The 26,808-nt window shown below is 36.4% G+C and overlaps 1 protein-coding gene across 1 annotated transcript in view; it reads left to right on the top strand.

Annotated features, from left to right (window-relative positions):
* Positions 1-26,808, top strand: part of REV3L (REV3 like, DNA directed polymerase zeta catalytic subunit) — a gene marked incomplete at its 5' end in the record, with an annotated part of 186,822 nt that overhangs the window by 91,960 nt on the left and 68,054 nt on the right. Inside the window, 5 exons of the mRNA XM_079716335.1 lie at positions 11,926-12,068; positions 12,708-16,875; positions 20,179-21,092; positions 22,922-23,001; positions 24,326-24,451. Coding sequence (XP_079572461.1) covers positions 11,926-12,068; positions 12,708-16,875; positions 20,179-21,092; positions 22,922-23,001; positions 24,326-24,451 — 5,431 coding nt within the window. The remainder of the gene's footprint in view (positions 1-11,925; positions 12,069-12,707; positions 16,876-20,178; positions 21,093-22,921; positions 23,002-24,325; positions 24,452-26,808) is intronic.

Here is a 26,808-nt window from a genome sequence, read left to right as displayed (position 1 = left end):
CCAGGGCACGAACCTGTGTCCCCTGCATTGGCAGGCGGACTCTCAACCACTGCGCCACTGGGGAAGCCCCAAGGAATTAAATATTAATGAATGAATGAATGTCAACCACTGTGCCACCGGGGAAGCCCCAAGGAGTTAAATATTAATGAATGAATGAATGTCAGAAGCAGTAATTGATACTCTGTTCCATTTCTCAAAGAAAATGAGTAAGATGGCAGTGTGGTTTTCTTTTTGTTCTTTTTTTTCTTTCCTTCTTTTTATATTTTAACTTTTTTTTTAAAGTATAGTTAATTTACAATGTGTTAGTTTCAGGTGTATAGCAGAGTGATTCAGTTTTTTATATATGTATTCTTTTCAGATTGTTTTCCATTATAGATTATTATAAGATATTGAATATAGTTCCCTGTGCTATACAGTAGGCCCTTATTGTTTATCTATTTTACATAAAGTAGTGCATATATGTTAATCCGAAATTCCTAATTTATCTTCCCTCCCCCCCACTGTCCCCTTCGGTAACCATAAGTTTGTTTTCTATGTCTGTGAGTCTTTCTGTTTTGTAAATAAATTCATTCGTATCATATTTTTAAAAATACTTATTTATTTATTTTGGCTGTGCTGGGTGTTAGTTGCAGCACGCAGGATCTTCGTTGTGGCATGCAGGATCTTTAGTTGCAGCATGCGGGGTCTTAGTTGTGGCATGCAGAGTTCTTAGTTATGGCATGCAGGATCTAGCTCCCTGACCAGGGATCAAACCTGGGCCCCCTGCATTTGGAGTGTGGCGTCTTACCCACTGGACCACCAGGGAAGTCCCCATTTGTATCATATTTTAGATTCCACATATAAGTGATATTATATGATATTTGTCTTTCTCTGTCTGACTTAGTCCATCCATGCTGCTGCAGATGGCATTATTTCATTCTTTTTTATGGCTGAGTAATATTCATATATATGTATACACGTGTGTGTGTATATATATATATATCCCACATCTTCTTTCTCCATTCATCTGTCGATTGACACTTAGGTGGCTTCAGTGTCTTGGCTATTCTGAATAGTGCTGCTGTGAACATTGGGGTGCATGTATCTTTTTGAAGTAGAGTTTTCTCCAGATATATGTCCAGGAGTGGGATTGCAGAATCATATTGTAGCTCTATTTTTAGTATTTTAAACCACCTCCATACTGTTCTCCATAGTGACTGCACCAATCTACATTCCTACCAACAGTGTAGGAGGGTTCCTTTTTCTCCACACCCTCTTCAGCATTTGTTATTCACAGACTTTTTTTTTTTCTTTTGCGGTACGTGGGCCTCTCAGTGTTGCGGCCTCTCCTGTTACAGAGCACAGGCTCCGGACGCGCAGGCTCAGCGGCCATGGCTCACGGGCGCAGCCGCTCCGCAGCATGTGGGATCCTCCCGGACCAGGGCACGAACCCGTGTCCCCTGCTTCGGCAGGTGGACCCTCAACCACTGCGCCACCAGGGAAACCCTGCAGACTTTTTAATGATGGAAGTTCTGACTGCTGTGAAGTGATACCTCATTGTAGTTTCGATTTGGATTTCTCTAGCAATTAGTGATATTGAGCATCTTTTCATGTGCCTGTTGGCCATCTGTATGTCTTCTTTGGAGAAATGTCTGTTTAGGTCTTCTGCCGATTGTTTGATTGGATTGTTTGGTTTTTTAAATTTCTTTTAAAATGTTTATTCCTTTTATTTTATTTTAAATTTATTTATTTATGGCTGTGTTGGGTCCTCGTTGCTGCACGTGGGCTTTCTCTAGTTGCGGTGAGTGAGGGCTACTGTTTGTTTTGGTGCGTAGGCTTCTCATTGTGGTGGCTTTTCTTGTTGCAGAGCACGGGCTCTAGACGCGCAGTCTTCAGTAGTTGTAGCTCACGGGCTCTAGAATGCAGGCTCAGTAGTTGTGGTGTGGGCTTAGTTGCTCCATGGCATGTGGGATGTTCTTGAACCAGGGCTCGAACCTGTGTCCCCTGCATTGGCCGGCAGACTCTTAACCCCCCGCACCACCAGGGAAGCCCTGTTTTGTTTTTTTTTTAATATATTAAGCTGCGTGAGCTGTTTGTATATTTTGGAAATTAGCCCTTTTTGGTCACATCATTTGCAGATATTTTCTCCCATTCCGTAGGTGGTCTTTTCATTTTGTTTGTGGTTTCCTTTGCTGTGCAAAAGCTTTTAAGTTTAGTTAGGTCCCATTTGTTTATTTTTGTTTTTATTTCCATTACTCTAGGAGATGGATCCAAAAAAATTTTGCTGCAATTTATGTCAAAGACTGTGCTGTCTGTGTTTTCCTCTAGGAGTTTTATAGTATCCAGTCTCACATTCAGGTCTTTGATCCATTTTGAGTTTATTTTTGTAAATGGTGTAGAGAATGTTCTAATTTCATTCTTTTGCATGTAGCTGTCCAGTTTTCCCAGCACCACTTGTTGAAGAGACTGTCTTTTTCTCTGTTGTATATTCTTTTTTTTTTTTTTTTTTTTTTTTGCGGTACGCGGGCCTCTCACTGTTGTGGCCTCTCCCATAGCGGAGCAGTCTCTGGACGCGCAGGCTCAGCGGCCATGGCTCATGGGCCCAGCTGCTCCACAGCATGTGGGATCTTCCCGGACTGGGGCACGAACCCGTGTCCCCTGCATCGGCAGGCGGACTCTGAACCACTGCGCCACCAGGGAAGCCCTCTGTTGTATATTCTTGCCTCCTATGTTGTAGATTAATTGACCTTAAGTGCATGAGTTTATTTCTGGACTTTCTGTCCAGTTCTCTTGATCTGTGTGTGTGTTTTTGTTCCAGTACCATACTGTCTTGATTACTGTAGTTTTGTAGTATACTCTGAAGTCAGGGAGCCTGATTCCTCCAGCTCTGTTCTTCCTTCTCAAGATTGTTTGGCTATTTGGGGTCCTTTGTGTTTCCATACAAATTTAAAAATTTTTTGTTCCAGTTCTGTGAAAAATGTTATTGGTAATTTGGTAGGGATTGTATTAAATCTGTAGATTGCTTTGGGTAGTATGGTCATTTTTAACAACATTGGTTCTGTCAATCCAAGAACACAGTGTATTTTTCCAGCTGTTTGTGTCATCTTCAATTTCTTTCATCAGCATCATATTTTTTGGAGTACAGGTCTTTTGCCTCCTTAGGTAGGTTTATTCCTAGGTATTTTATTCTTTTTGCTGTGCTGGTAAATGGGGTTGTTTCTTTAATTTCTTTTTCTGATCTTTTTTTTTTAATATATAAATTTATTTATTTATTTTTGGGTCTTCGTTGCTGTGAGTGGGCTTTCTCTAGTTGTGGCAAGCAGGGTCTACTCTTTGTTGCAGTGCGCAGGCTTCTCATTGCGGTGGCTTCTCTTGTTGTGCAGCACAGACTCTAGGCATGTGGGCTTCAGTAGTTGTGGCTCACAGGCTCCAGAGCACAGGCTTAGTAGTTGTGGTGCATGAGCTTAGTTGCTCTGCAGCATGTGGATCTTCCCAGACCAGGGATCAAACCCGTGTCCCTTGCATTGGCAGGCAGATTCTTAACCACTGCACCACCAGGGAATTCCTCTCTTTCTGATCTTTCATTGTAAGCATATAGAAATGCAACAGATTTCTGGTATTTTGTATCCTGCAACTTTACCAAATTCATAGTTGAGCTCTAGTAGTTTTTTGGTGGCATCTTTTGGATTTTCTATGTATAGCATCATGTCATCTGCAAACAGTGACAGTTTTACTTCTTTTCCAATTTGAATCCCTTTTTTTCTTTTTCTTCTCTGATTGCTGTGCTGGGACTTCCAAAACTATGTTGAATGAAAGTGGCAAGAGTGAGTATCCTTGTCTTCTTCCTGATCTTAGAGGAAGTGCTTTCAGCTTTTAACCATTTAGTATGATGTTAGGTGTGGGTTTGTTATATATGGCCTTTATTTTGTTGAGGTGTGTTCCCTCTATGCCAACTTTCTGGAGAGTTTTTATCATAAATGGATGTTGAATTTTATCAAAAGCTTTTTCTGCATCTATTGAGATGATCATATGATTTTTATTCTGCAGTTGGTTAATGTGGTGTATTACATTGATTGATTTGCGTATATTGAAAAATCCTTGCATCCCTGGGGTAAATCCCACTTGATCATGGTGTATGGTATTTAATGTATTGTTGGAGTCAGCTTGCAAGTATTTTATTGAGGATTTTTGCACCTATGTTCATCAGTAATATTGGCCCGTAATTTTCTTTCTTTCTTTTTTTTTTTCTTTTTGCGGTACACGGGCCTCCCGTTGTGGAGCACAGGCTCCAGACACGCAGGCCCAGCGGCCATGGCTCACGGGCCTAGCCGCTCTGGCATGTAGGATCTTCCCAGACCGGGGCATGAACCCGTGTCCCCTGCATCGGCAGGCGGACTCTCAATCACTGTGCCACCAGGGAAGCCCTGTAGTTTTCTTTTTATGTGATATCTTAGTCTGGTTTTTGTATCGGGGATGGTGGCCTCATAGAACAAGTGTGAAAGCATTCCTTCCTCTGCAGTTTTTTGGAGTAGTTTCAGAAGGGTGGGTGTTAACTCTTCTCTAAATATTAGGTAGAATTCACCAGTGAAGCCATCTGGTCCTGGACTTCTGTTTCTTGGGAGTTTTTAAATTACTGACTCAATTTCAATACTGGTAATTGGTCTGCTCATATTTTCTGTTTCCATTTCTTTTTTTAAAATTATTTATTTATTTATTTAGCTGTGTCAAGTCTTAGTTGCTGCATGCGGGATCTAGTTCCATGACCAGGGATTGAACCTGGGCTCCCTGCGTTGGGAGTGTGGAGTCCCAGCCACTGGACCACCAGGGAAGTCTTTCCATTTCTTTTCAGTTGTCCATTTTATTGGCGTGTGGTTTCTTGTAGTCTCTTCTGATCCTTTGTATTTCTGTGGTGTCAGTTGTACCTTCTCCTTTTTCACTTGTGAGTTTATTGACTTGGGCCCTCTCCCGTTTTCTCTTGATGAGTCTGGCTGAAGGTTTATCGATTTTGTTTATCTTCTCAAAGAACCAGCTTCTTAGTTTCATTGATCTTTTCTCTTGTTTTTTTAGTTTCTATTTCCTTTATTTCTGCTCTGATCCTTATGATTTCTTTCCCTCTACTAACTTTGGGTTTTGTTTGTTCTTCTTTCTCTAGTTAATTTAGGTGGAAGATTTGGTTGTTTATTTGAGATTTTTCTTGTTTCCTGGGGTAAGCTTGTATCGTTATCGTTATAAACTTCTATCTTAGAACTGCTTTTGCTGCATCCCATAAGTTTTGGATCGTAGTATTTGCATTTGACTCTAGATATTTTTTGATTTCCTCTTTGACTTATTCAGTGATTCATTAGTTGTTTAGTAGCATATTTTTTTGCCTCTGTATGTTTGTGGTTTTTGCAGTTTTTTTCTTGTAGTTGATTTCTAGCCTCATAGTGTTGTGGTTGGGAAAGATGCTGGATATGATTTCAGTTTTCTCAGATTTACCGAGGCTTGCTTTGTGGTCCATTATGTGATATATCCTTGAAAATGTTCTATGTGCACTTGAGAAGAATGTGTATTCTGTTGCTTTTGGATGGAGTGCCCTATATATATCAATTAAGTCCATCTGGTCTAATATGTCATTTAAGGCCTGTGTTTCCTTACTGGTTTTCTGTCTGGATGATCTGTCCATTGATGAAAGTGGGGTGTTAAAGTCCCCCACTATTATTTCTGTTCCTGTCAATTTCTCCTTTTATGCCTGTTAACATTTGCTTTATATTTTGAGGTGCTCCTATGTTGGGTGCATATATATTGGTAATTGTTGTATCTTCTTGGATTGATCCTTTGATCATTATGTAGTGTCCTTCTTTGTCTCTTATAACATCTTTATTTTAAAGTCTATTTTGTCTGATACAAGTATTGTGACTCTGGCTTTCCTTTGATTTCCGTTTGTGTGGAATACCTTTTTCCATACCCTCACTTTCAGTCTGTATGTGTCTCTGGATCTGAAGTAAGTCTCTTGTAGGCATCATATATACAGGTCCTGTTTTTGTATCCATTCAGCCAGTCTGTGTCTTTGGTTAGAGCATTTAGTCCGCTTTCATTTAAGTTATTCATTGATATATATGTTCTGATTGCCATTTTGTTAATTGTTTTGGATTTGTTTTTGTAGGCCTTTTTTTCCCCTTTCTTTTGTTCTCTTGTGATTTGATGACTCTCTTTAGTGTTACGTTTGGATTCCTTTTTCTTTTTTGTGTGTATATTATAGTTTTTTTGTTTTGTAGTTACCATGAGGTTTTTGTATAGCAGTCTGTATACATACATGCTTATTTTGAGTTGCTGATCTCTTAATTTCAAATGCATTTTAGATACACTCTGTATTTGTACTCTCCTCCTGTCATGATTACTATTTTTGATATTATATTTTACATATAATTGTTTCATGTATACCTTAACTGCTTATTGTGGTTACAGATGATTTTACTACTTTTGTCTTTTAACCTCCCTACTAGCTTTGAGTGTGGATGATTTCCTACCTTTATTGTATGTTTACCTTTACCAGTGAGCTTTTCCATTTTGTCATTTTCTTTTTTCCAGTTGTGGCCTTCTCTGCCTAGAGAAGTTCCTTTAGCATTTGTTGTAAAGTTGGTTTGGTGGTGCTGAATTCTTCTGGCTTTTGCTTGTCTATACAGCTTTTGATTTCTCCATCAAATCAAGGAACTTTGCTGGGTAGAGTATTCTTGGGTGTAGGTTTTTCTCTTTCATCGCTTTTAAGTATATTGTGCCACTTCCTTCTGGCCTGCAGAGTTCCTGCTGAAAAATCAGCTGATAGCCTTATGGGAGTACCCTTGTATGTTATTTGTTGCTTTTCCCTTGTTGTTTTTAATATTCTCTCTTTATCTTTAATTTTTGTCAGTTTGATTACTGTGTGTCTCAGTGTGTTCCTCCTTGGGTTAATCCTGTTCTCTTCAAAATTCTCTCATGCTCTTGCTGTCTGTCTTCTCCTTCTGGACCCCTATAATGCAAAAATTAGCGCTCTTGATGTTGTCCTAGAGGTCTCTTAAACTGTCCTCATGTCTTTTTTTTTTCTGTTCAGCAGCAGTGATTTCCAGTACTTTGTCTTCCAGTTCAGTGATCCATTTTTCTTCCTCATTTAGTCCACTGTTGATTCCTTCTTGTGTATTTTTCTTTTCAGTTATTATATTCTTCAATTGTTTGATTGCTCTTTATATTTTCTAATTCTTTTTTAAAACCTTCTAATTTCTCATTATCTGCATCCATTCTTCTCCTGAGTTCTTTGGTCATCTTTATGATCATTACTCTGAACTCTTCCTCAGGTGGATTGCCTATCTCCATGTCACTTAGTTCTTCTTCTGGGGTTTTATCTTTTTCCTTCATGTGAAACATATTCCTCTGTCTTCTCCTTTTGTCTAAATTGCCATTTGTATTTTGATGTATGTGGTAGGTTAGTTACGTTTCTCGACTTTGGAGAAGTGGCCCATTTAGGAGATGTTGTATGCATCCCAGCAGTGCACTCCCCTCTCATCACTCAAGGGCCCAGGTCCAGGTGGTCCCAGGGTAGTGTCTAGTCTGCATTTGCGGACTTGATCTTGCTTGAAGTTTTCTTGCTTCTGGTGTCTGCCTCCTGGTGTGTGAGGCTGGTCTGGAGGCTTGTACAGGCTTCCTGTTGGGAGGGGCCAGTGCCTGCCCACTGGTGGTTGGAGCTGGATCTTGACCCTCTGGTGGGCAGGGCTGTGTTTAATGGCTTATCTAGAGGTGGCTGTGGGCTCAGGAAGTCCTTATGCTGTCTGCTGATGGATGGGGCTATGTCCCCACCCAGTTTGTTGTTCAGCCTGAGGCGTCCCAGCACTGGAACCGAAAGGCTATTGGGTGGGCCTAGGTCTTGGTGCCAAGATGTCAACCTCCAGAAGAGTTCACACAGATGAATGCTCCCCGATATGTCTGCCACCAGTGCCTGTGTCCCAGGGTGAGCCACAGCTACCCCCTGCTTCCCCAGGAGACCCTCCCAGACCAGCAGGTAGGTCTGGCCCAGGCTCCTATCAAATTACTATTTTTGCTCTTGGTCCCAGTGTGTGTGAGATTTTGTGTGCATTGTTTAAGGCTGAAGTCTCTGTTTCCCCCAATCCTGCGGAGTTTCTGCAATCAAGCCCTGCTGGCCTTCAAAACCAATCCAAGCCAGACCTCTAGGCTGGGGGAGCTGACATGGGGCTCAAACCTCTCTAATATAATTATTCTCCAGTTTGTGGGTCCCCCACCCAAGGGGTGTGGGATTTGATTATACTGCAAGTCTGCCCCTCATATGCAACTCACTGTGGTTCCTTCTTTATGTCTTTAGTTGTAGAAGATCTTTTCTGGTGGGTTCCTATCTTTTTCATCAATGATTGTTCTGCAGTTAGTTGTGATTTTGATATGCTCGTGAGAGGAGGTGAGCTTAGTATTCTTCTACTCTGCCATCTTGGCCACTGTCCTTGGCAGTGTGTTTTTCTAAATCAGTTTCTTGTGAGCTTGATTGGTTTGAGTCTGCCCCTGAGCTGTATGCTCTGTGTGTGGAAAAAAATTGGGCCTCTGAGCTTAAAACACTGAGTGTGCCTCTACTTCAAACTTCTGTAGGCAGTACTAAAACTTCTAAAGTCTGTTTTTGAAAGATGAATGAGATTAACCTATATATCATATTTACACACATATGTATTACATATATACATATATAGTATTATAAGTATATAAGTGATGTAGCTCTAGTTTCTCAACATAACCTGATATAAATTTTCTCATACCATCTCCTGTTATCTGAGTTTATATCAGAACCCTCTCTTCTATATTTTCACAGTATGCTCCTACAAAGAATTCCAGTTTTATTCTGTGAGTAGGAAATTCCAAACCTGTGAAATATTATTTCATACTTCCTTCCTAGTTTCACATACTGGGTTCCCTTTGCTGTCACAGTGTTAAATCGGTCAAAGACTCAGCTCCTTGACCTTTGAAGACCTAATTTTACATGAGCCAGACAGAATCAATGTTCTATTTCCTGATAGATTTGACCCTCAACAGTGTCATAAAAATTCCTTTTGCTGATATTTCCTAATCTGTTAAAACAAAGGGGGGGGTGAAAGACATACAGTTTCTTGTAGCTATTCTATAAATTTTTTTGTCAGTTTTTTTCTGTATAAACTTTATAAATCTTTTTATGAAATATCCTGTTCAGAAATGCCTCAACCACATCAACATCTTCTGGAGCATAAGCAATCCTAAATGATAATAGACAGTGGTATAAAATGGCTTTTGTTCTTGTGTCTGGTTCTTATTTCTGTAATAACACCACGTTGCCTTCAACTTCTGCAAGTTTATAACTTCAGTGTCTTATTTAATTTGCTCTCCTTTACACCTCTATTTGTTGTTAAGCCTATCTAGTTTAAGCCTTCATTATTATTTATCTGGACTACTATGAAATCACTTTTTAACTGGTCTGCTTGCTTCTAGTTCTGCTCCCCTATAATAGGGGTGATACTTATGATTATTAAATAAACACTTTGTGGGCACTTAGAGAAGCAGAGAATATCAAGACCCTTCATGGGTTCAAGTCGTGCTCTACTGCCTTTATATCCATTTTAAATATGGTTACTTAGAGAAATGTAATAATCATATTGAGTCTTAATTTCAGCCAGATATTTAACAACGTCTTACATAGCATCCTTGTGGATAAGGAGTATACATGGTAATAGTGACTGATTAGGTGGGTTCACAGAGAACTTGCATGATTTTGCATTCAAAAACCACTTAAATGCTGCTCTGTGCCAAGTTTCATGCTAGATTGAATTCAGATTGTCAGAAACATTGGAGATTGGTAATTCATTGAATGACAAAATATAGATTCGAAAATATCTTGAAACTAAAAAGATGATGCCTAATAAAGTGTAAAGTCATAGGTTTTATGTTCAATCAGTCAGCTTCACAAATATAGACTAGATAGACCTATGATTCATTCTGGGCTTAACAGTTTCTGTGGGAAGGTCATAAATTTTACTTTATTAAGAACACAATAAATCTGTAGTGTTGTATGGTTGCCAAAATAATGAATTTAATTATTGTCTACCAGCTGTACCTGGGTTAACATTTATTATTCTGACAGATTCTGGATTTTATTAGTAAAATAATTATAGTATTTATTGATGTATTTAAATCTTGTTGTAATAAATAGGATTGCTTCTTTTATATTTTAGCTAAATTTGTTGACTGATATTTTTATTTGATCATGTGGCATTTTATGATGCATTTTTCTTACTTCCATTTGTTTTTCTTTTTCTTGTTCTTTCATTGTTTTGTTTTGATATTGTCCATTTGATTTTTACCTTCAACCTATTGTTAGCATTTCTTTACAGTTTCTTAGATTATACCTGGTTTAGCTATTTATACTTTCATGCCCATTTTAAGTAGATACACATTCAAATATGTAATATTCTTATAAAATCACCATCTCCTTGTTTCCAGTGGTGCCAGCATGTTTAAAATAATAGGCCTGGTTTATCCCATGATTAATTAATGCTTGTGTGTTCATTGACTGGACCAATTCTGTGAAAACCACCCCCGGGTTAACCTTGGAAAAACAATCCTGAACATTTTATAAATGTATATTAAAGAGAGATTGAATAATAGAAGGATATTGTCTAGAAGAGGAGTCATTTAATTCTATTGATACTTGTATATTGAATATTATATTCTGCCTGAGTACCATATTTTAAGAATACTGAAAAAGGAAAGGAAAGGGAAAGAAGAGGAAGAAAACTAGAAGGATTTGTTAACACTGTCACTTTTAAAGAACAGTAGAAAGAATAGATAATGTTTGGTCTAATTAAAGAGGAATTATGGGACAAATGATAATGCCTTCAAATATTTTAAAGGTTATCATGGGGAACATGGCATAGACCTGCTACATATGGCTACATAGGACAAAGGCAGGAATGAAAGATTTTTGTGTAATATAGGAAGAAAATTACTAACAATTAGAGCCATTAATAACAGAAAAGATTACCCTGTGAGACAGCAAGCCCTTTATACTGAGAATATAAAAGTGGAGATTGTAGGGTCTGTTAAAAATAAGATTTTCGCATTGGGTAGAAAGCTAGACTAGATGACCTCTAATAACTCTTTCATCTCTTAAGAGTGATTTTAGGACAAATTGTGATTTGGGGAAGGCTTAATGGAAAAACTGTTCCATGTATAATAAAGCAATATTTTCAAATTTTCAAGACAAGTGAAAGAAAAAAATAGGTATGGATAGAAAGTAAGTTTGCCCATCCAGATAGAAGGGAAAGTATCAAGCTAGGATCTAGTGAAAAATTTAAATCAATATGAGATGAAACTTAAGGAGAGTATCCATCTGGGTTTCACAGTCCATCTGCATTCCTCAGCAACCCTACTTTATAGCCACTGCTGGGATTGACTCAACACCTGTACTGCTTCCTATCCTGTCTCTGATCCCTTTTATTTTCTCTTTCAGCCCTGACCTGAATACCCCTTTGCCTATATTTTTGTTTAATTTTTCCAATTAATGTAGTTATTGTGTATTTATAGACTTCTTAAAATATGCTAAGATGCCACCTTTTTAGAAATTACTGGGTTCTCACCCAAGCTGTTATGTGTATATCTAATGATAAGCTGAGGGGGAAAATATAAGAAAGAACATAATTAGATATGATAATCCAGGATATTGTGGACCTATGAATACAGGAATGATGGTGTCTTCTAGCTCACATGAAATGGATTATAGAGTCTATTTACAATAACTTTTGGTAGGGCATGATACCAAAGCAAAGTAAATCTGCTTTTCTTTTTTAAGTTATAATTTTCAGATCCTGTTTATTCAGTTTTACTATTATAGGATCAAATTAGGCAAATTGAGTCTGACGTGCTTTTTTCTAATGCTCATACTCACTGGTGAATCTTAATATTCTCTAGATCACTGTGCAGAAATACCCATAGAAGCTCAACAGAAGAAGATGATTCATCTTCAGAAGAAGAAATGGAATGGAGTAATAACAGTTTGCTTCTAGCCAATCTTTCTATACCTCAGTTAGATGGAACTGCGGATGAAAATAGTGGTAAGTAAAGTAGTCTACTGTTATTTCATTATTTAGGGGCAGAAAATATATTTGATTTTGAAAAATATAATCACACTCTCTACATAGTTGGCTAAGTGAGGCTATGACAATACTGTTAGATTTTGTCCTTCTGCAGGATGATTTCTTTTGAGAGAATGTAGATATATGATTTTTTCTCATTTCTAAGAGTATAATGTTTATTAATCACTGATTTAGAGCTTTATAAACTTTAATCAGTTTATCATCATAACATTTAAGTAGCATAGGAAACTATAAGAAATATGCTCAGCTTATTTGAAGTGATAATGCAAAGACATGTTATTTTATGGAAAATTTTGAAGATGACAGTATTTTTCCCCTTATTCTCCCAAAAGGCATGACTATTGATATCATCTATTTCTGATCAAAGAAATATGTGTTTAAAATAATGACTACTAATCAAATGTAACTGACTCTTGATTTTTTAGATTATGGTATTATCCTAATGATAGGAATGACCTTTTTGTTGAGATAACTGTTTTAAACATACAAATTTAATTTCATATAATTTCTTTCATGGTGATAGTATCATGGTATGGGAAAATATTTTAAAAATTAAAAGGGTGGAAGTGAAGTAAATTCTTTTTTCCCTCATTTCAGACAATCCACTGAACAATGAAAATTCTAGAACCCACTCTTCTGTGATTGCAACAAGCAAGCTATCAGTAAAACCTTCCATCTTTCACAAAGATGCTGCTACATTAGAACCCCCATCTTCCGCTAAGATTACCTTTCAGTGTAAACACACAAGTGCCCTTTCTTCCCATGTTTTGAACAAGGAAGATTTAATTGAAGACCTTTCACAGCCAAACAACCTAGAGAAAAGTCTAGATCATTCAGTTGCTTCTTTTACAAATGAAAGCACTTACTCTGTGAAATACCCTGGGTCTTTAAGCAGTACTGTCCATTCAGAAAACTCTCATAAAGAGAGTAGTAAGAAAGATGTCCTCCCAGTATCTTCCTGTGAAAGTAGTATTTTTGATTATGAAGAAGATATTCCATCTGTTACAAGACAAGTACCAAGTAGAAAGTATACAAACATTAGAAAAATTGATAAGGATGCCCCGTTTATACATGTGAACCGTCACACTAACGAAAATACATTGGGCAAAAATTCTTTCAACTTTTCTGACTTAAGTCATTCAAAAAGTAAATTATCCTCTGAAGGAAATGAAAAAGGAAACAGCACAGCTCTGAATAGTTTATTCCCTTCATCATTAACTGAAAATTGTGAATTGCTATCATGCTCAGGGGAGAATAGAACTATGGTACATTCTCTTGATAGCATTGCTGATGAAAGTGGACTAAATAAACTTAAAATTAGATATGAAGAATTTCAAGAACATAAACCAGAAAAACCAAGCTTCAGCCAGCAAGCAGCACATTATATGTTTTTTCCCAGTGTTGTTCTTTCTAATTGTCTCAGTAGGCCACAAAAACTCTCTCCTGTCACATATAAACTACATCCTAGCAATAAACAGTCCCGGTTAAAAATGAATAAAAAGAAGCTTGTAGGTCATCGAGAGAATTCTGCTGGAACTACTGAGACTGGATCCTCAAAAGATAATTGTATACAAAATAATCCTTGTAATAGTAATTCTGAGAAGGATAACTTATTGGCCAGTGATTTAATTAAGGCCAGCCGTGGAGCTTTTGAAAATAAAACATCTACAGACAGTTTCGTAGACTCTCACTTTGGAGAAGGAGCCTTAGAAACTGAGCAGTCCTTTGGATTGTATGGAAATAAATACACACTTAGAGCCAAACGCAAGGTAAATTATGAGAATGAAGATAGTGAGTCAAGTTTTATAACACACAACTCAAAAATTAGCCTACCTCATCCCATGGAAATTGGTGAAAGTTTAGATGGAACTCTCAAATCTCGAAAACGCAGAAAAATGTCTAAAAAGCTGCCCCCTGTCATCATAAAGTATATTATCATTAATAGATTTAGAGGGAGGAAAAATATGCTTGTAAAGCTAGGAAAAATAGACTCTAAAGAAAAACAAGTAATATTAACAGAAGAAAAAATGGAACTGTATAAAAAGCTTGCACCTTTGAAGGATTTTTGGCCAAAAGTTCCTGACTCCCCTGCAACCAAATATCCTATTTATCCACTAACACCAAAGAAAAGTCACAGAAGAAAATCAAAACATAAGTCTGCTAAGAAAAAAACTGGTAAGCAACAAAGGACAAATAGTGAAAATATTAAAAGAACTTTGTCTTTCAGGAAAAAACGGTCACATGCTATTCTTTCTCCTCCCTCACCATCTTATAATGCTGAAACCGAAGACTGTGACTTAAATTATAGTGATGTTATGTCTAAACTAGGTTTTCTTTCTGAGAGAAGCACAAGTCCCATAAACTCTTCTCCACCTCGCTGCTGGTCTCCCACAGATCCAAGAGCTGAAGAAATTATGGCTGCTGCCAATAAAGAAGCAATGCTTTTTAAGGGTCCTAATGCATATAATAGCAAGACTGTTAATTCCTGTATAGGAAAAAATAGTCGAGCAAGAACGCAGGTTAAGAAATCAAAAACAAAGCTTGTTAATCCTTCTGTAGCTACTAAGAAAAGGAACAAACGAAATCAGACAAATAAACTAGTAGATGATGGAAAAAAGAAACCAAGAGCAAAACAGAAACAAAAAGTAAATGAGAAACCTACACCAAGAAAGCACATAACACTAAAAGATGAAAAACTAAAATCTCAAGCTGGTGCTGAAGTTAAGTTTGTGCTGAAACATCAGAATGTGTCTGAGACCTCAAATAGTTCTGGAGGCTCTCAACTACTTTTTAAACAGAAAGATGTGTCACTAATGGGCTCTGCTATAGATCATCCCCTTTCTGCTCCTCTCCCCACTGGAATTCATGCACAACAGAATTTATCTGGCTGCTTTTCTTCTTTCCTAGAAAGCAAGAAGCCTGTAGATTTGCAAGCATTCCCCAGTCCACAAGATGATTTGCATTCATCAGTTGTTTGTAGTTCTTTGGGACCTGGAATCTCAAAAATTAATGTTCAACGGTCTCATAATCAAAATGCTATGTTTACTCTAAAAGAATCAACCTTGATTCAAAAAAATATATTTGACCTTTCAAACCATTTGTCTCAGGTAGCACAGAATACACAGATGTCTTCTGGTATCATGTCTCCAAAGGTAGAAGAGAATGCAAATGTACAAAAAAACTATTTGTCGTCTCTTGGAAAGTTAAATGAATATCGTAATTCCATAGAATCAAAGCCAGACCAGACGTATGCCCCTAATTTTTTGCATTGCAAAGACAGTCAGCAGCAGATTGTGTGCATGGCAGAACAGTCAAAGCACAGTGAAATTTGTTCTCCAGGAAATGCAGCTTCAGAGGAAAGTCAGATGCCTAATAATTGCTTTGTAACTTCCTTGAGAAGCCCAATCAAGCAAATAACATGGGAGCAAAAACAAAGGGGCTTTATTTTAGATATGTCAAATTTTAAACCTGAAAGGGTAAAGCAAAGGTCATTGTCAGAAGCAATTTCACAAACCAAAGCACTTTCGCAGTGTAGAAATCGAAATGTGTCAACACCTTCAACGTTTGGTGAAGGACAGTCTGGACTGGCAGTTCTAAAAGAATTGTTACAGAAAAGACAGCAGAAAGCACAGAATGCAAATAGTATGCAAGACCCATTATCTAATAAACAGCAACCAAACAAAAATATCTCTCGTTCCCTTGAGCATAACAAATCAATTAAACGAACACGATCAGTAACATCTCCAAGAAAACCTCGAACTCCCAGAAGTACAAAACCTAAAGAAAAAATTCCCAAACTTCTTAAAGTAGACTCTCTAAATTTACCAACCTCTGGCCAGTTGGATAACTCTGTATCGGATGATAGTCCCATCTTTTTTTCAGATCCAGGATTTGAAAGTTGTTATTCACTTGAAGATAGCTTGTCTCCTGAACATAATTATAATTTTGATATTAATACAATAGGTCAAACTGGATTTTGTAGCTTTTATTCTGGAAGTCAGTTTGTCCCAGCTGATCAGAATTTACCTCAAAAGTTCCTAAGTGATGCAGTTCAGGATCTTTTCCCAGGACAAACTGTAGAAAAAACTGAATTTTTAAGTCATGATAACCAGAAGTGTGATGAAGACAAACATCATGCCTCAGACTCAACCTCATGGATTAGATCTGGTACTCTAAGTCCTGAATTATTTGAGAAATCATCCATAGATAGCAATGAGAATCATCGCCACAATCAATGGAAAAATACCTTTCATCCTCTAACAACTCGGCCTAATTCAATAATGGAGTCTTTCTGTGTCCAGCAGTCAGAGGACTGTCTAAATGAAAAATCTAGATTGAATAGGAGTTCAGTAAGCAAAGAAGTGTTTCTTAGCCTCTCACAGCCAGGCAATTCAGACTGGATTCAAAGTCATACCAGAAAAGAAATGGGACAGTCTCTTGATGCAGTCAATACCTCTTTTACTACAGTACTATCCTCCCCTGATGGTGAACTTGTAGATGCAGGCTCTGAAGATTTGGAATTGTATGTTTCAAGAAACAATGATATGTTGACACCAACTCCTGATAGTTCACCAAGGTCTACCAGCTCTCCCTCACAATCTAAAAATGGCAGTTTCACCCCTCGAACTGCTCACATTCTGAAACCACTTATGTCCCCACCAAGTAGGGAAGAAATTATGGCAACTTTGTTGGATCATGACCTTTCAGAAACTATTTACCAGGAACCATTTTGCAGTAATCCTTCTGATGTACCAGAAAAGCCCAGGTAATCAGAATTATTTTTTCCCCTTGGGTCACTCTGAATAATTATAATGTATGTAACAACATTTGGTACCTGACTACTACTTTTTTGGCTGTGATACTGTGTTTGTAAGTATATCATTGTGAAAACAATTTATAATTATGGACATATTAAGAAAATTCACTAACTAGCTGGATGGTTGCACCTAGAGAAATTTATTTAAGTTGATCAGTGTTGGTCTTGGATCTACTATTATTTTGCACTGCGTCAACATTAAGGATTAGAGGCTCACTATGACATAATGCCAAATTAAGAAGGATGTCATAATACTTAATACATAATGCTTAAAAAAGTATTATAATTATCATTTTAAAGATGGTATTTATTTCTAAAATGGTAAACTTTCATAATTTTAAAAACTTCATTTTTTAAGTGTTTGAAAATAAGCATACATATGTTTTAAATACTCTTACAATATATCTCTAAATGAAGATTATTTTAAGTTGTTTCTATTACATACCACTCTCTTTTCATGTTGCCAATATCTTCAATCATATTGTTACTATTGTTAGTTTGTATAGTTATTAGGGGTGCAATATGGATTTTGGTTCCCCTTATCTCTTCTTTCAAGAATCTTTTCAGAGAAGTGGTAAACAGAGAGACAGATGCACACACACACACACACACACACACACACGGCCAATAGTAAAATCTGAAGGAATCACAGCACTGGCCTATTTGTAAACCAGTAGTTAAGTAGGTATCCTGTCCTGCCTGCTTCATCAAGATAGAACATATCTGATAAGAGCTACGTTGGGGAACATAGCTTAATCCAGGAAGTTTAAGTGATGGCTTTTGGTCCTGCCCCCGTGTCTTTGATCCCTTTTCCTAATCAGTTGCAGAGAGAGGCAGTTCATTTCAGACATCCAGTCAGAATCAGAGAAGAATGGCTAGGACTGCTGAGGCAGACCCTGCTTAGTCTAAATGATGGAAAGAGATATGAAGTGCCAACTAAGGCAAGAGGCCACCAACTAAGGCAAGTGCCAACTAAGGCAAGGTGCACTGACCTTGAGCACCACCATGCTCCTGACCCTAGTGAAAGAGACAGTGAGTGCTGGGCTTTTTACCCGAAGATTGGCAGTAATTTCTGCAGGAGTCCATTTAAGAAAGGGGTGAGAAAAAGTCATCAGAAATACAGAGTAGAAGAAGTTCCCTCCTCTGAGGACTTGAAGTGAAGGGCAGAAAATACCTCCCCCTACCTTACCCCCGTGCTTCCTAAAACATAGTTTTGCTGTTCTGTTTTGCCCAGTACCCACATGTGGCCTTTTAACATGAATGGAACTCTTTATTTCACTGCCGGAAAATATGAATATATAATCCTTAGACATTAGTTTCCATTATTTTGGAGGCTTTGACTTTACCAGTAGTGATTATGGTATATTTTTTCATTGATCTATATTTTCTTCCTCAGCTTTACACATCTTTTTAATTCCCAGTTAATTTATCATGTGCTAGTCATTTACTCTGTGTTGCTATTAGTTGTTGTCCAACTTTGACACTTGTTCTGCAGCTGAAATAAAAGGATGATAGTCATGATATTTGAAATACAATCTTTTTTTTTAAATTAAAAACTGTGTATTCACTGTAGAAAATTTAGGAAGTATAAAAAAAGAAATAAAAATTACACCATTTCTCTATCTAGTAACAACCACTATTAATATTTTAATGTGTTTTCTTTTTTAAAGTATAGCTTTTATTTTGTTTTATGAAATGTTCTTACTGTAGTCACAGTATTGCATTGAAATTGATTCACTTACCATTATAATGTAAACATTTTCTAAATTTGAGTCTGTTGAAGCATCATTTTAATGGCTGCATAATATTCTATCATGTGATTATTACTGGACAGAAAGGTTGTTCTCTGTTTTGCTACTATACATAATTATGTGATTAGTATCTTCTTCATAAAGCATTTCTTCTATTTTGGTATTTTTACTTACAGCTCTTGAAGTAGGATTACTGAAAAATTTAAGGCTCTTCATATATATTAATTACAACATGAGCTGTACCAATTAGCGTGCTGCTGACAGTATTCAAGAAAGCTGAACTTACCACACCTCAGCAATTTTTGCTGTTTTTTACTTCATTATGATCTCTGTATTATTAATATTAGAGTTGGGTATAGTCACATGACATGTGTACTCATTTCCTTCAATAGCAATAATCCTGCTTCTAATTTTTCATAAAGCTTCAAGGTGGGTATTGGCAAGGTGTTAGATCCTGATTATGGAGTTAAATAGTAGGGGCCAAAATCTTTCCATGTAAAGGGGAAAAGGAAATGTGGTAACTCTGGTGCTGCTCCTTCAGCTTCAGTCAGAAAACAAGAATTCAGTTCATTGAGTTTTATCTAGAGAATGACCAGGTCATTTGGGAAATCATGCCCTATGAGGAGTAACTGAAGAAACTAAGAACTATCTTCATATCTATGAAAGAGATACCATGAAGAAGAAAAAGTAGAGTTATTTTATGTCGCTGCAGAAGGCAGAAATAGAACCAATGGATATGTTAGAGAAGGAGAGAGGTTTAGCTTAATATTTATGATAACTGTTGGAAACTAAACCAGGTTACCTTTTAATTAGTGATTCCTCACATACACATACATTAGTAGCACTTAAATTATGTGGGCTCTGCCAACTCCTAAGTTCTTATGTTAGTATTAAACCTTGTCATGTAAAGGGAAGAAAGAATTATGGTAGTTTACCTCAACTGTATATAATTTTTTGTAATATTTAAGGGAATTTGATAGGGTACAAAGATTTGTTTGAACTGACTGGCTTTGCTGAACTACTATGTACAGAGAGTAGAGAATGTAGAAAGAGGCTATAGATAAAATCCAGGGATATAGTCTCAGATGATAAACTCTTCCATTGTTTTTATCCTTATGTGGTGACAGTGGAAAATTATTTAAGATCAGTAGAGGAAAGGAATCTGATGAGTTTGTACCATCTCCTTGAAGAAAAGAAGGCTTCATTGGACACTTCAGACAAAAAAAATACCTTCTTTCCCCGGTATTGATGATACCTTCCAAAGGAAATTAATTTAGTAGTCATATACCTGTGAGGAAAAGCATATTGAGACTAAAGATAGAGTGTACCTGCATAAAATGTGTGTGTTGGAGGGGGTGGGTAGGGTGTGGAAAGGGAAGAAAGAGGTGGGCATTTTTAAGACTCCAAAAGGAACTTTTAAAAATTTCTAGGTTAAGGAGCTAAATATTTTGGTAATTGCTCTTTGAGGCAAAACAGTTGTTCTAAAATATGTTGTTTATAGGGAGATCGGTGGACGGCTTCTCATGGTAGAAACACGACTTCCAAATGATCTGGCTGAGTTTGAGGGAGACTTTTCCTTGGAAGGACTTCGTCTATGGAAAACAGCATTCTCAGCAATGACTCAAAATCCAAGACCTGGGTCACCCCCTCACAATGGCCAACCAATTGTCAATAAAGGGTCAAGTAATAGCCATAAAATGGTTGAAGATAAAAAAATTGTGATTATGCCTTGCAAATGTGCCCCAAGTCGACAACTGGTTCAAGCATGGCTTCAAGCCAAAGAAGAATATGAACGTTCCAAGAAACTGTCTAAAAAGGAGCCAACGGGAGTTGTAAAATCTGATGACAACTTCAGCTCCTCAGTTAATGCAGATGACAAACCTGTAGTGCCTCCAAAAATGGATACAACTGCACACATACTCCCCACTACAGCACATACCAAGGAAGATGTTGATAATTCTCAGATTGCTTTACAAGCACCAACCACAGAATGCAGTCGAACTGCAAGTGAAAGTCAGATGCTGCCACCAGTTGCTTCTGCAGATCATGCTGAGAAAGAAGAGGATGATGATGATGACTATTGTGTTGGTTATAGCTCCCCTGATTCTCCAGTGATTCCCCCTTGGCAAGAAGCAATATCACCAGATTCCAAAACATTAAATGGAGGTGACAGACCCTTATCACTAGTAGAGGACCTACATTCTCTGACTATTGAGAACTTCTTAAAGCCTGTAAAAGATGGTATACAGAAAAGCCCCTGCAGTGAGCCTCAGGAACCTCTAGTGATATCCCCAATTAATGTTAGGACAAGAACTGGGATATGTGAATCACTTTGCCTTCATAGTACACCAATCATACAGAGAAAACTTGTGGAAAGGCTTCCTGAGGCAACTGGCCTTAGCCCTTTGTCAACAGGTAAGTTTTACAAGTAACAGAAAGCCTCCATAAAGCTTTTCAAATTTTAGAAATGAAAGCAGCATTAGACTATGTAATGAAAATCAGAGCTTTTTAAAGGAAAATTTAGCTCAGCTAATGAGAGATTATTGTTATTTTATCATGTCTTGGAAAGACATCATCACCTGGAAACTTTTTAATCTTTCTCCTGTGAAATATACTTACATCTACTTCCGTCCTACTTCTTGCCTTCTCAGTAAAATATAGGAGCCCTCTCAGAAACCTTACCTTCTTCTCAACTTGATTTTTCCCATTGGCTTTGATATATACCCAAATCTCTCCCACCCTTTGAAATAGAAAAAAGCCAAACACCTGCCTTGACCTTACATCTGCCGGCTTCTGCTCTTTTTTCTCTGCTTCTCTCCTTTAAAGCCAAATTTCTTAAAAGATTTCTCCAATTTGACAACTCTATTTCTTTACCTTCTACTCATTTCTTAACCCACTCCAAACTGGACTGTGCCCCCATCATCCCACCAGTATGGCTCTTGTAAAGATTCTTTATAACCTCCAGGTAGCTAAAGCTAATGGATGTTTTTCAGTCTTCCTATCACATGCCCTCTAAGCAGCCATTGTCCTGCTGACCACACCTGCCTTCTTTGAGCTGCTTCTCCCCTTAGCTTTTCCCCTGCTCCTCTGTTTCTTCCTACTTGCTTTCCTTTGAAGCTGATCTCACATTCTCAGTTATTATCTGAATGTTGGAGTTTATTAAGGCTTAGCCTTAAGCTTTCTCTCTCTATGTTCTCTCCCTCAATGACCTAATTCCTGCCCACAGGATTACTATAGATAACACAAATTTAAATTTCCAGTTCAGAACCCTCTTTTAAGCTCCAGAACACTATATCCAGCTGCCTTTGGCATTTCTACTTGAATGCTCAAAGCCACCACAAGGTCAGTATTTTTTAAACTTAATTTGTGATCTCACTGCATTCATTCACCACCAACCACATAGCACACTTTATGCACACACATACATGCCCGCACATTGAAAACCATTGGTCCTCTTTCATTTTTCCTTATTTCAATGAATAGTACCACCATTTCTCTGTCACTGAGTTACCCAGGTCAGAAACAAGGGACTTATTTATAATACCTGATTGCCCCACTGCCCATCCTGTGGTTTCCACACTTCTTTGTTTCCTAAATTACCCAGATCTCTCTACCTCTGTCTCTGCCCCTACCAAGCCCTCATCTCTCACCTGGGCTTCTACCCTAGCTTTCTATTCACCCTTACCAATCTCCAGGTTTTTTTGCTCAGTAATCAGGGAAAATCCACACTCTGTTCCTAGTTAATTCCTACTCTTTCTTATGATTTTAGCTCAAAAAAACCTTCCTAATCTCCCTGGCTAAAAATTCCCAATTATATTCCCCTTTGTTGTACTTACCCCAGTTATAATTTTATTTTTCTGTGTGTATTGATATTTGATGAATGTCTGATTTTCTCTCTAGACCCCACAAGGGTAGATAGTCTTTTCCTCATCATCATAAATACTTGATAAATCAGTGAATAAATGGATTAAGTGATTCCCCAGGATAATAACTTAGGTATAAAAATCAGTAATTAAAATCTAAATGTTATTATTTAATAATACAAATTTTAAGAGTTAGTATGGGGAACCCAGGTTTGAATTAGTTTCATTTTTAAATTATGAGGTCTTTGGGAGGAATTTATAGGACAATACTCATGAATGGTACCTAAGAGTTTGGAAAAACAACAACAACAACAAGAAAACAAACCCCACAGAAGCAGGCAATTTTGATGTGCATGTTAAATATAAAATTTCTTTCTACAGAACCAAAAACCCAGAAATTGAGTCATAAGAAAGGAAGTAACACTGACGCTTTTAGAAGAGTACTCTTAACACAAGCAAAGGTAACTATGCTAAACATATTTAAAGATCAGTGGATAAGATCCATTCTTATTCTTAGATTTCAGTTAGATAATTGATAACTTTGTGTCTCAATTTTTTAAATAATTTTATTATATTTTTGCATCATTTTATTTACATATCTTTGAGACAACAAGAAATTGCCTAATTTTTTTAAAGTTTTTTTTGTTGTTGGGATCTAAAAGATTCTTATATGTAAATACAAATATTACAGAGAAAGTGAATATGATAGCCAAAATGTGGATTATGAGGATACAAATACATTAACTGATTACTGGCAAAATCAGAACAATCCAATGACAGCAGAGCTCAAGTAAGTGATTTTTGATCCCACCAAAAATATATCCTTTTTCTTGGTTTATTACTTTTTTCTCAAATATAACATTATTGATTTTTCAGTTCATTTTACTAAGTAGCAAAGGAAAGCAACATTATTTACTACTGAAACTCTGAAAAATCATAAATGTCTTTATTCAAATACTAAAAATTGTGGTAATACTTAACCTAGAAATATATGGTTATGTGAAAAAAATATACCTTAGACATGTATCCTTAGAAATATATGATAGTGATCACTTCTGTATTGGTCACCTCTCATAAATATCATTAACTACATAAAATATATTTTAGTATTTTTATTTTGAGATTACAAATGCTTTTTAAAACTTTCATTTTTAAATCAGTATTATTGAATTACAAGTCATATATTAAAAATAAGTACGAGTGTATTGTGAACATAAATCAACACTTTGGGGAAACTCGTTAATGGATGTGGAAATCAGAAAAAAATATTAAAAAAAAATAGATTCTATTCTATCTAACCCCTTGAAAATTATTTATGCTTTAGTTTATCTTTCAGATACATGTTGTATTAGGGTAAAATAAAAACCCACAATTTCAAATCTTCTTTAAACTTTAGCCAAACTAGTCACAAATACATTGCTTGCTTGCTTGCTTGTCATACTTCCAAGAAAGTTCAAGATAAATGTCCATGTGGTAAAATGTCAACTCTCTACAAGACTATTATTTTCAATATTTTGGGTTTGTAAATTCAAAAATCAATTTATGGTTGGCTTACAGATTATATCAGATATTTCTTCATATATACAGTTCTGGTAGCTTGAATTACTAGCCTGAAAAACAATGCTAATAAAATACTTAAGTTTCTTCTTGGATCTAAAGAGATGATGCTAGTTTATCATGTATTACTAAGTACATAAAGTATGTTGTCTAAGCAGAAATAAGTAATCAAAAGAAAGGAAATAATTGCTCATTTATCTTTTTCTGGCTCTGTGTTTTTTTTAATAGAATCAATGTGCAGCAGTAAATACTCCAAAGAAAGACACTTTCCAGATTGATGGACCATCTTTAAACAATACTTATGGTTTCAAAGTCAGCATACAAAACTTACAGGAGGCAAAAGCTTTACATGAGGTAAAACGGTAACAGTAAGGACACATGCACTTTAACTCTTACATTTTATTCTATGGTACAAGTACAGAAATTTTTTACTGACAGAGGAATACATTGAATTCTATACCTGTTAATCTTTATTTTGTTCTTATTATCCTTTCTATTTTATATATTTATATAAAACAGAGAAACTTTAAAACTAGTCATCAGTTATTGAGACTGCTTTATGGTCTCACAATTTTCACAAAGCTTATACCTGAAATTTAAAAAGAAGCTAAAATTAGAAAAGGTTTTTTAGCTATTGGAAACTCTGTATGTTACTCTGGGATTATATTATATCCCATCCCAAATGTGATGTCTACTTGTGTTTTCTATTTGGTTGGCTCAGTGGATTAGTGCTTGCTACAGTTCACTTGTTCACATAATCTTTATAACCCAGTTAGCTTCACAGCACAGACTCTATGCAAAAGACTAGGAAGCTATCTTGTAAAAATGTACATTCTCACTGGAGAATATGTATGAATGGTTCACTGTAAATTTATGTGTATTAAAGAAAACACAACAGTAACATACGTGACTGGCAATGAGGTGAAAATTAGAATATATTTTAATTGTTTATACCTGTCCTGTCAGTATGGTAGCCACTAGCTACATGGCTATTGAGAATTTTAAATTGGGCTTATACATCTAGGAATGGAATTTTAAATTTCGTTTAATTTTAACTAATTTGTTTCCATTAAAAATTTTGCAACCTCATTGAGATGTGCTATAAATGTAAAATGCATTCTGCTTTCAAAGACTTAATAGAAAAATAGAATATAAAGTACCTTATCAGTAATTTTTTATATTGATTACATGTTGAAAGGGTAGTTTTTGATGTATTGGATTAAATGAAAATATTTTAAAATTAATTTAACCTATTTTTACCTTTTTTTAATGTGACAACTAGAAAATTTAAAATTATGTATGTGACTTTCATGATATTTCTTTTGGTCAGTGCTGGTTTATACAGTCGTTTTATGTTTTTGCCCTTATAGCAGAGAATCTGATTCTTTTGTTGGTTTTTTGGTCTCAAGTCAGTTCTGTCTTCTAAGAATTGGATGAGTAGACTAAGAGGAAAATTTAAATATTGTCCTCATTTTTACCCTAAATTTGAACTAAGAATTGTACTTTTGAGAATTAGATTGGAACATAGTCTAACTCTCTAATTGTTTATTTGTACATTTTTTCATTCAACAGCATTCATTTAGTTCCTTTTTTGTTTGTTTTTTGTTTTTAGTTCCTGTTTTATACCTGGCCTTGTACTCTCCCCTGAAGCCCAGATAAATTAAGTAACAAACTCAGGAATATTTATCTTATCAAGTACACACCCAAAATTCGAAATTTAAAATACTTTGTTAAAAAATATTTATTAAAGCAAATTTGATAGACCTTAACAAAAAGACTTGTTACATTTGATTTTTCTGTTACTATTTGAAAAACGTATTTTTCTTCCAGTACTGTTATTTTATTCTGTGTAACCCTGTTTCAGAATCCTGGGCCTTCTTGAAGTTAAAATCACTTTGGGGGTCCAGCAGGTTGCTCGTAGCTTCCCATCACATGCTTCCTTCATCTCAAGGCACACTCCAAATAGCCACCTGGTGGTCAAATAGGGAATGAACCAAAAAAATATCTACTATACTCTATTCTGTTTTCTACAAAGTTGCGCTCACAGCATTTTTTCCTGTTTCCCGTTACCCTGGGCTAATCTCTCTCTCTCTTCTGCATATAAATACTCAATTCAGAAGAGAAAATTTGCAATCGTTGCCCTTTTTTTTTTTTTAACGTCTTTATTGGAGTATAATTGCTTTACAATGTTGTGTTAGTTTCTGCTGTATAACAAAGTGAATCAGCTATATGCATACGTATATCCCCATATCCCCTCCTTCTTGTGTTACCCTCCCACTCTCCTTATCCCACCCCTCTAGGTGGTCGCAAAGCACGAGCTGATCTCCCTGTGCTATGCATCTGCTTCCCACTAGTTATCTATTTTACATTTGGTAGTTTATAGATGTCTTTGTTACTCTCTCACTTCGCCCCAGCTTACCCTTCCCCCTCCTTGTGTTCTGAAGTCCATTCTCTACGTCTGTGTCTTTATTCCTGTCCTGCTCCTTGGTTCTTCAGAACCATTTTTTTTTTATTCCATATATATGTGTAAACATACAGTATTTATTTTTCTCTTTCTGACTTCACTCTGTGTGACAGACTTTAGGTCCATCCACCTCATTACAAATGACTCAGTTTTGTTTCTTTTTATGGCTGAGTAATATTCCATTGTATATATGTGCCACATCTTCTTTATCCATTCATCTGTCGAGGGACACTTAGGTTGCTTCCAT

This window comes from Hyperoodon ampullatus (genome assembly GCF_949752795.1).
Source record: "Hyperoodon ampullatus genome assembly, chromosome: 12".
Taxonomy (NCBI): Eukaryota; Metazoa; Chordata; class Mammalia; order Artiodactyla; family Ziphiidae; genus Hyperoodon; species Hyperoodon ampullatus.
The sequence above is the reverse complement of the archived record's forward strand: the minus strand, read 5'-3'. Positions and strand labels throughout refer to the sequence as shown.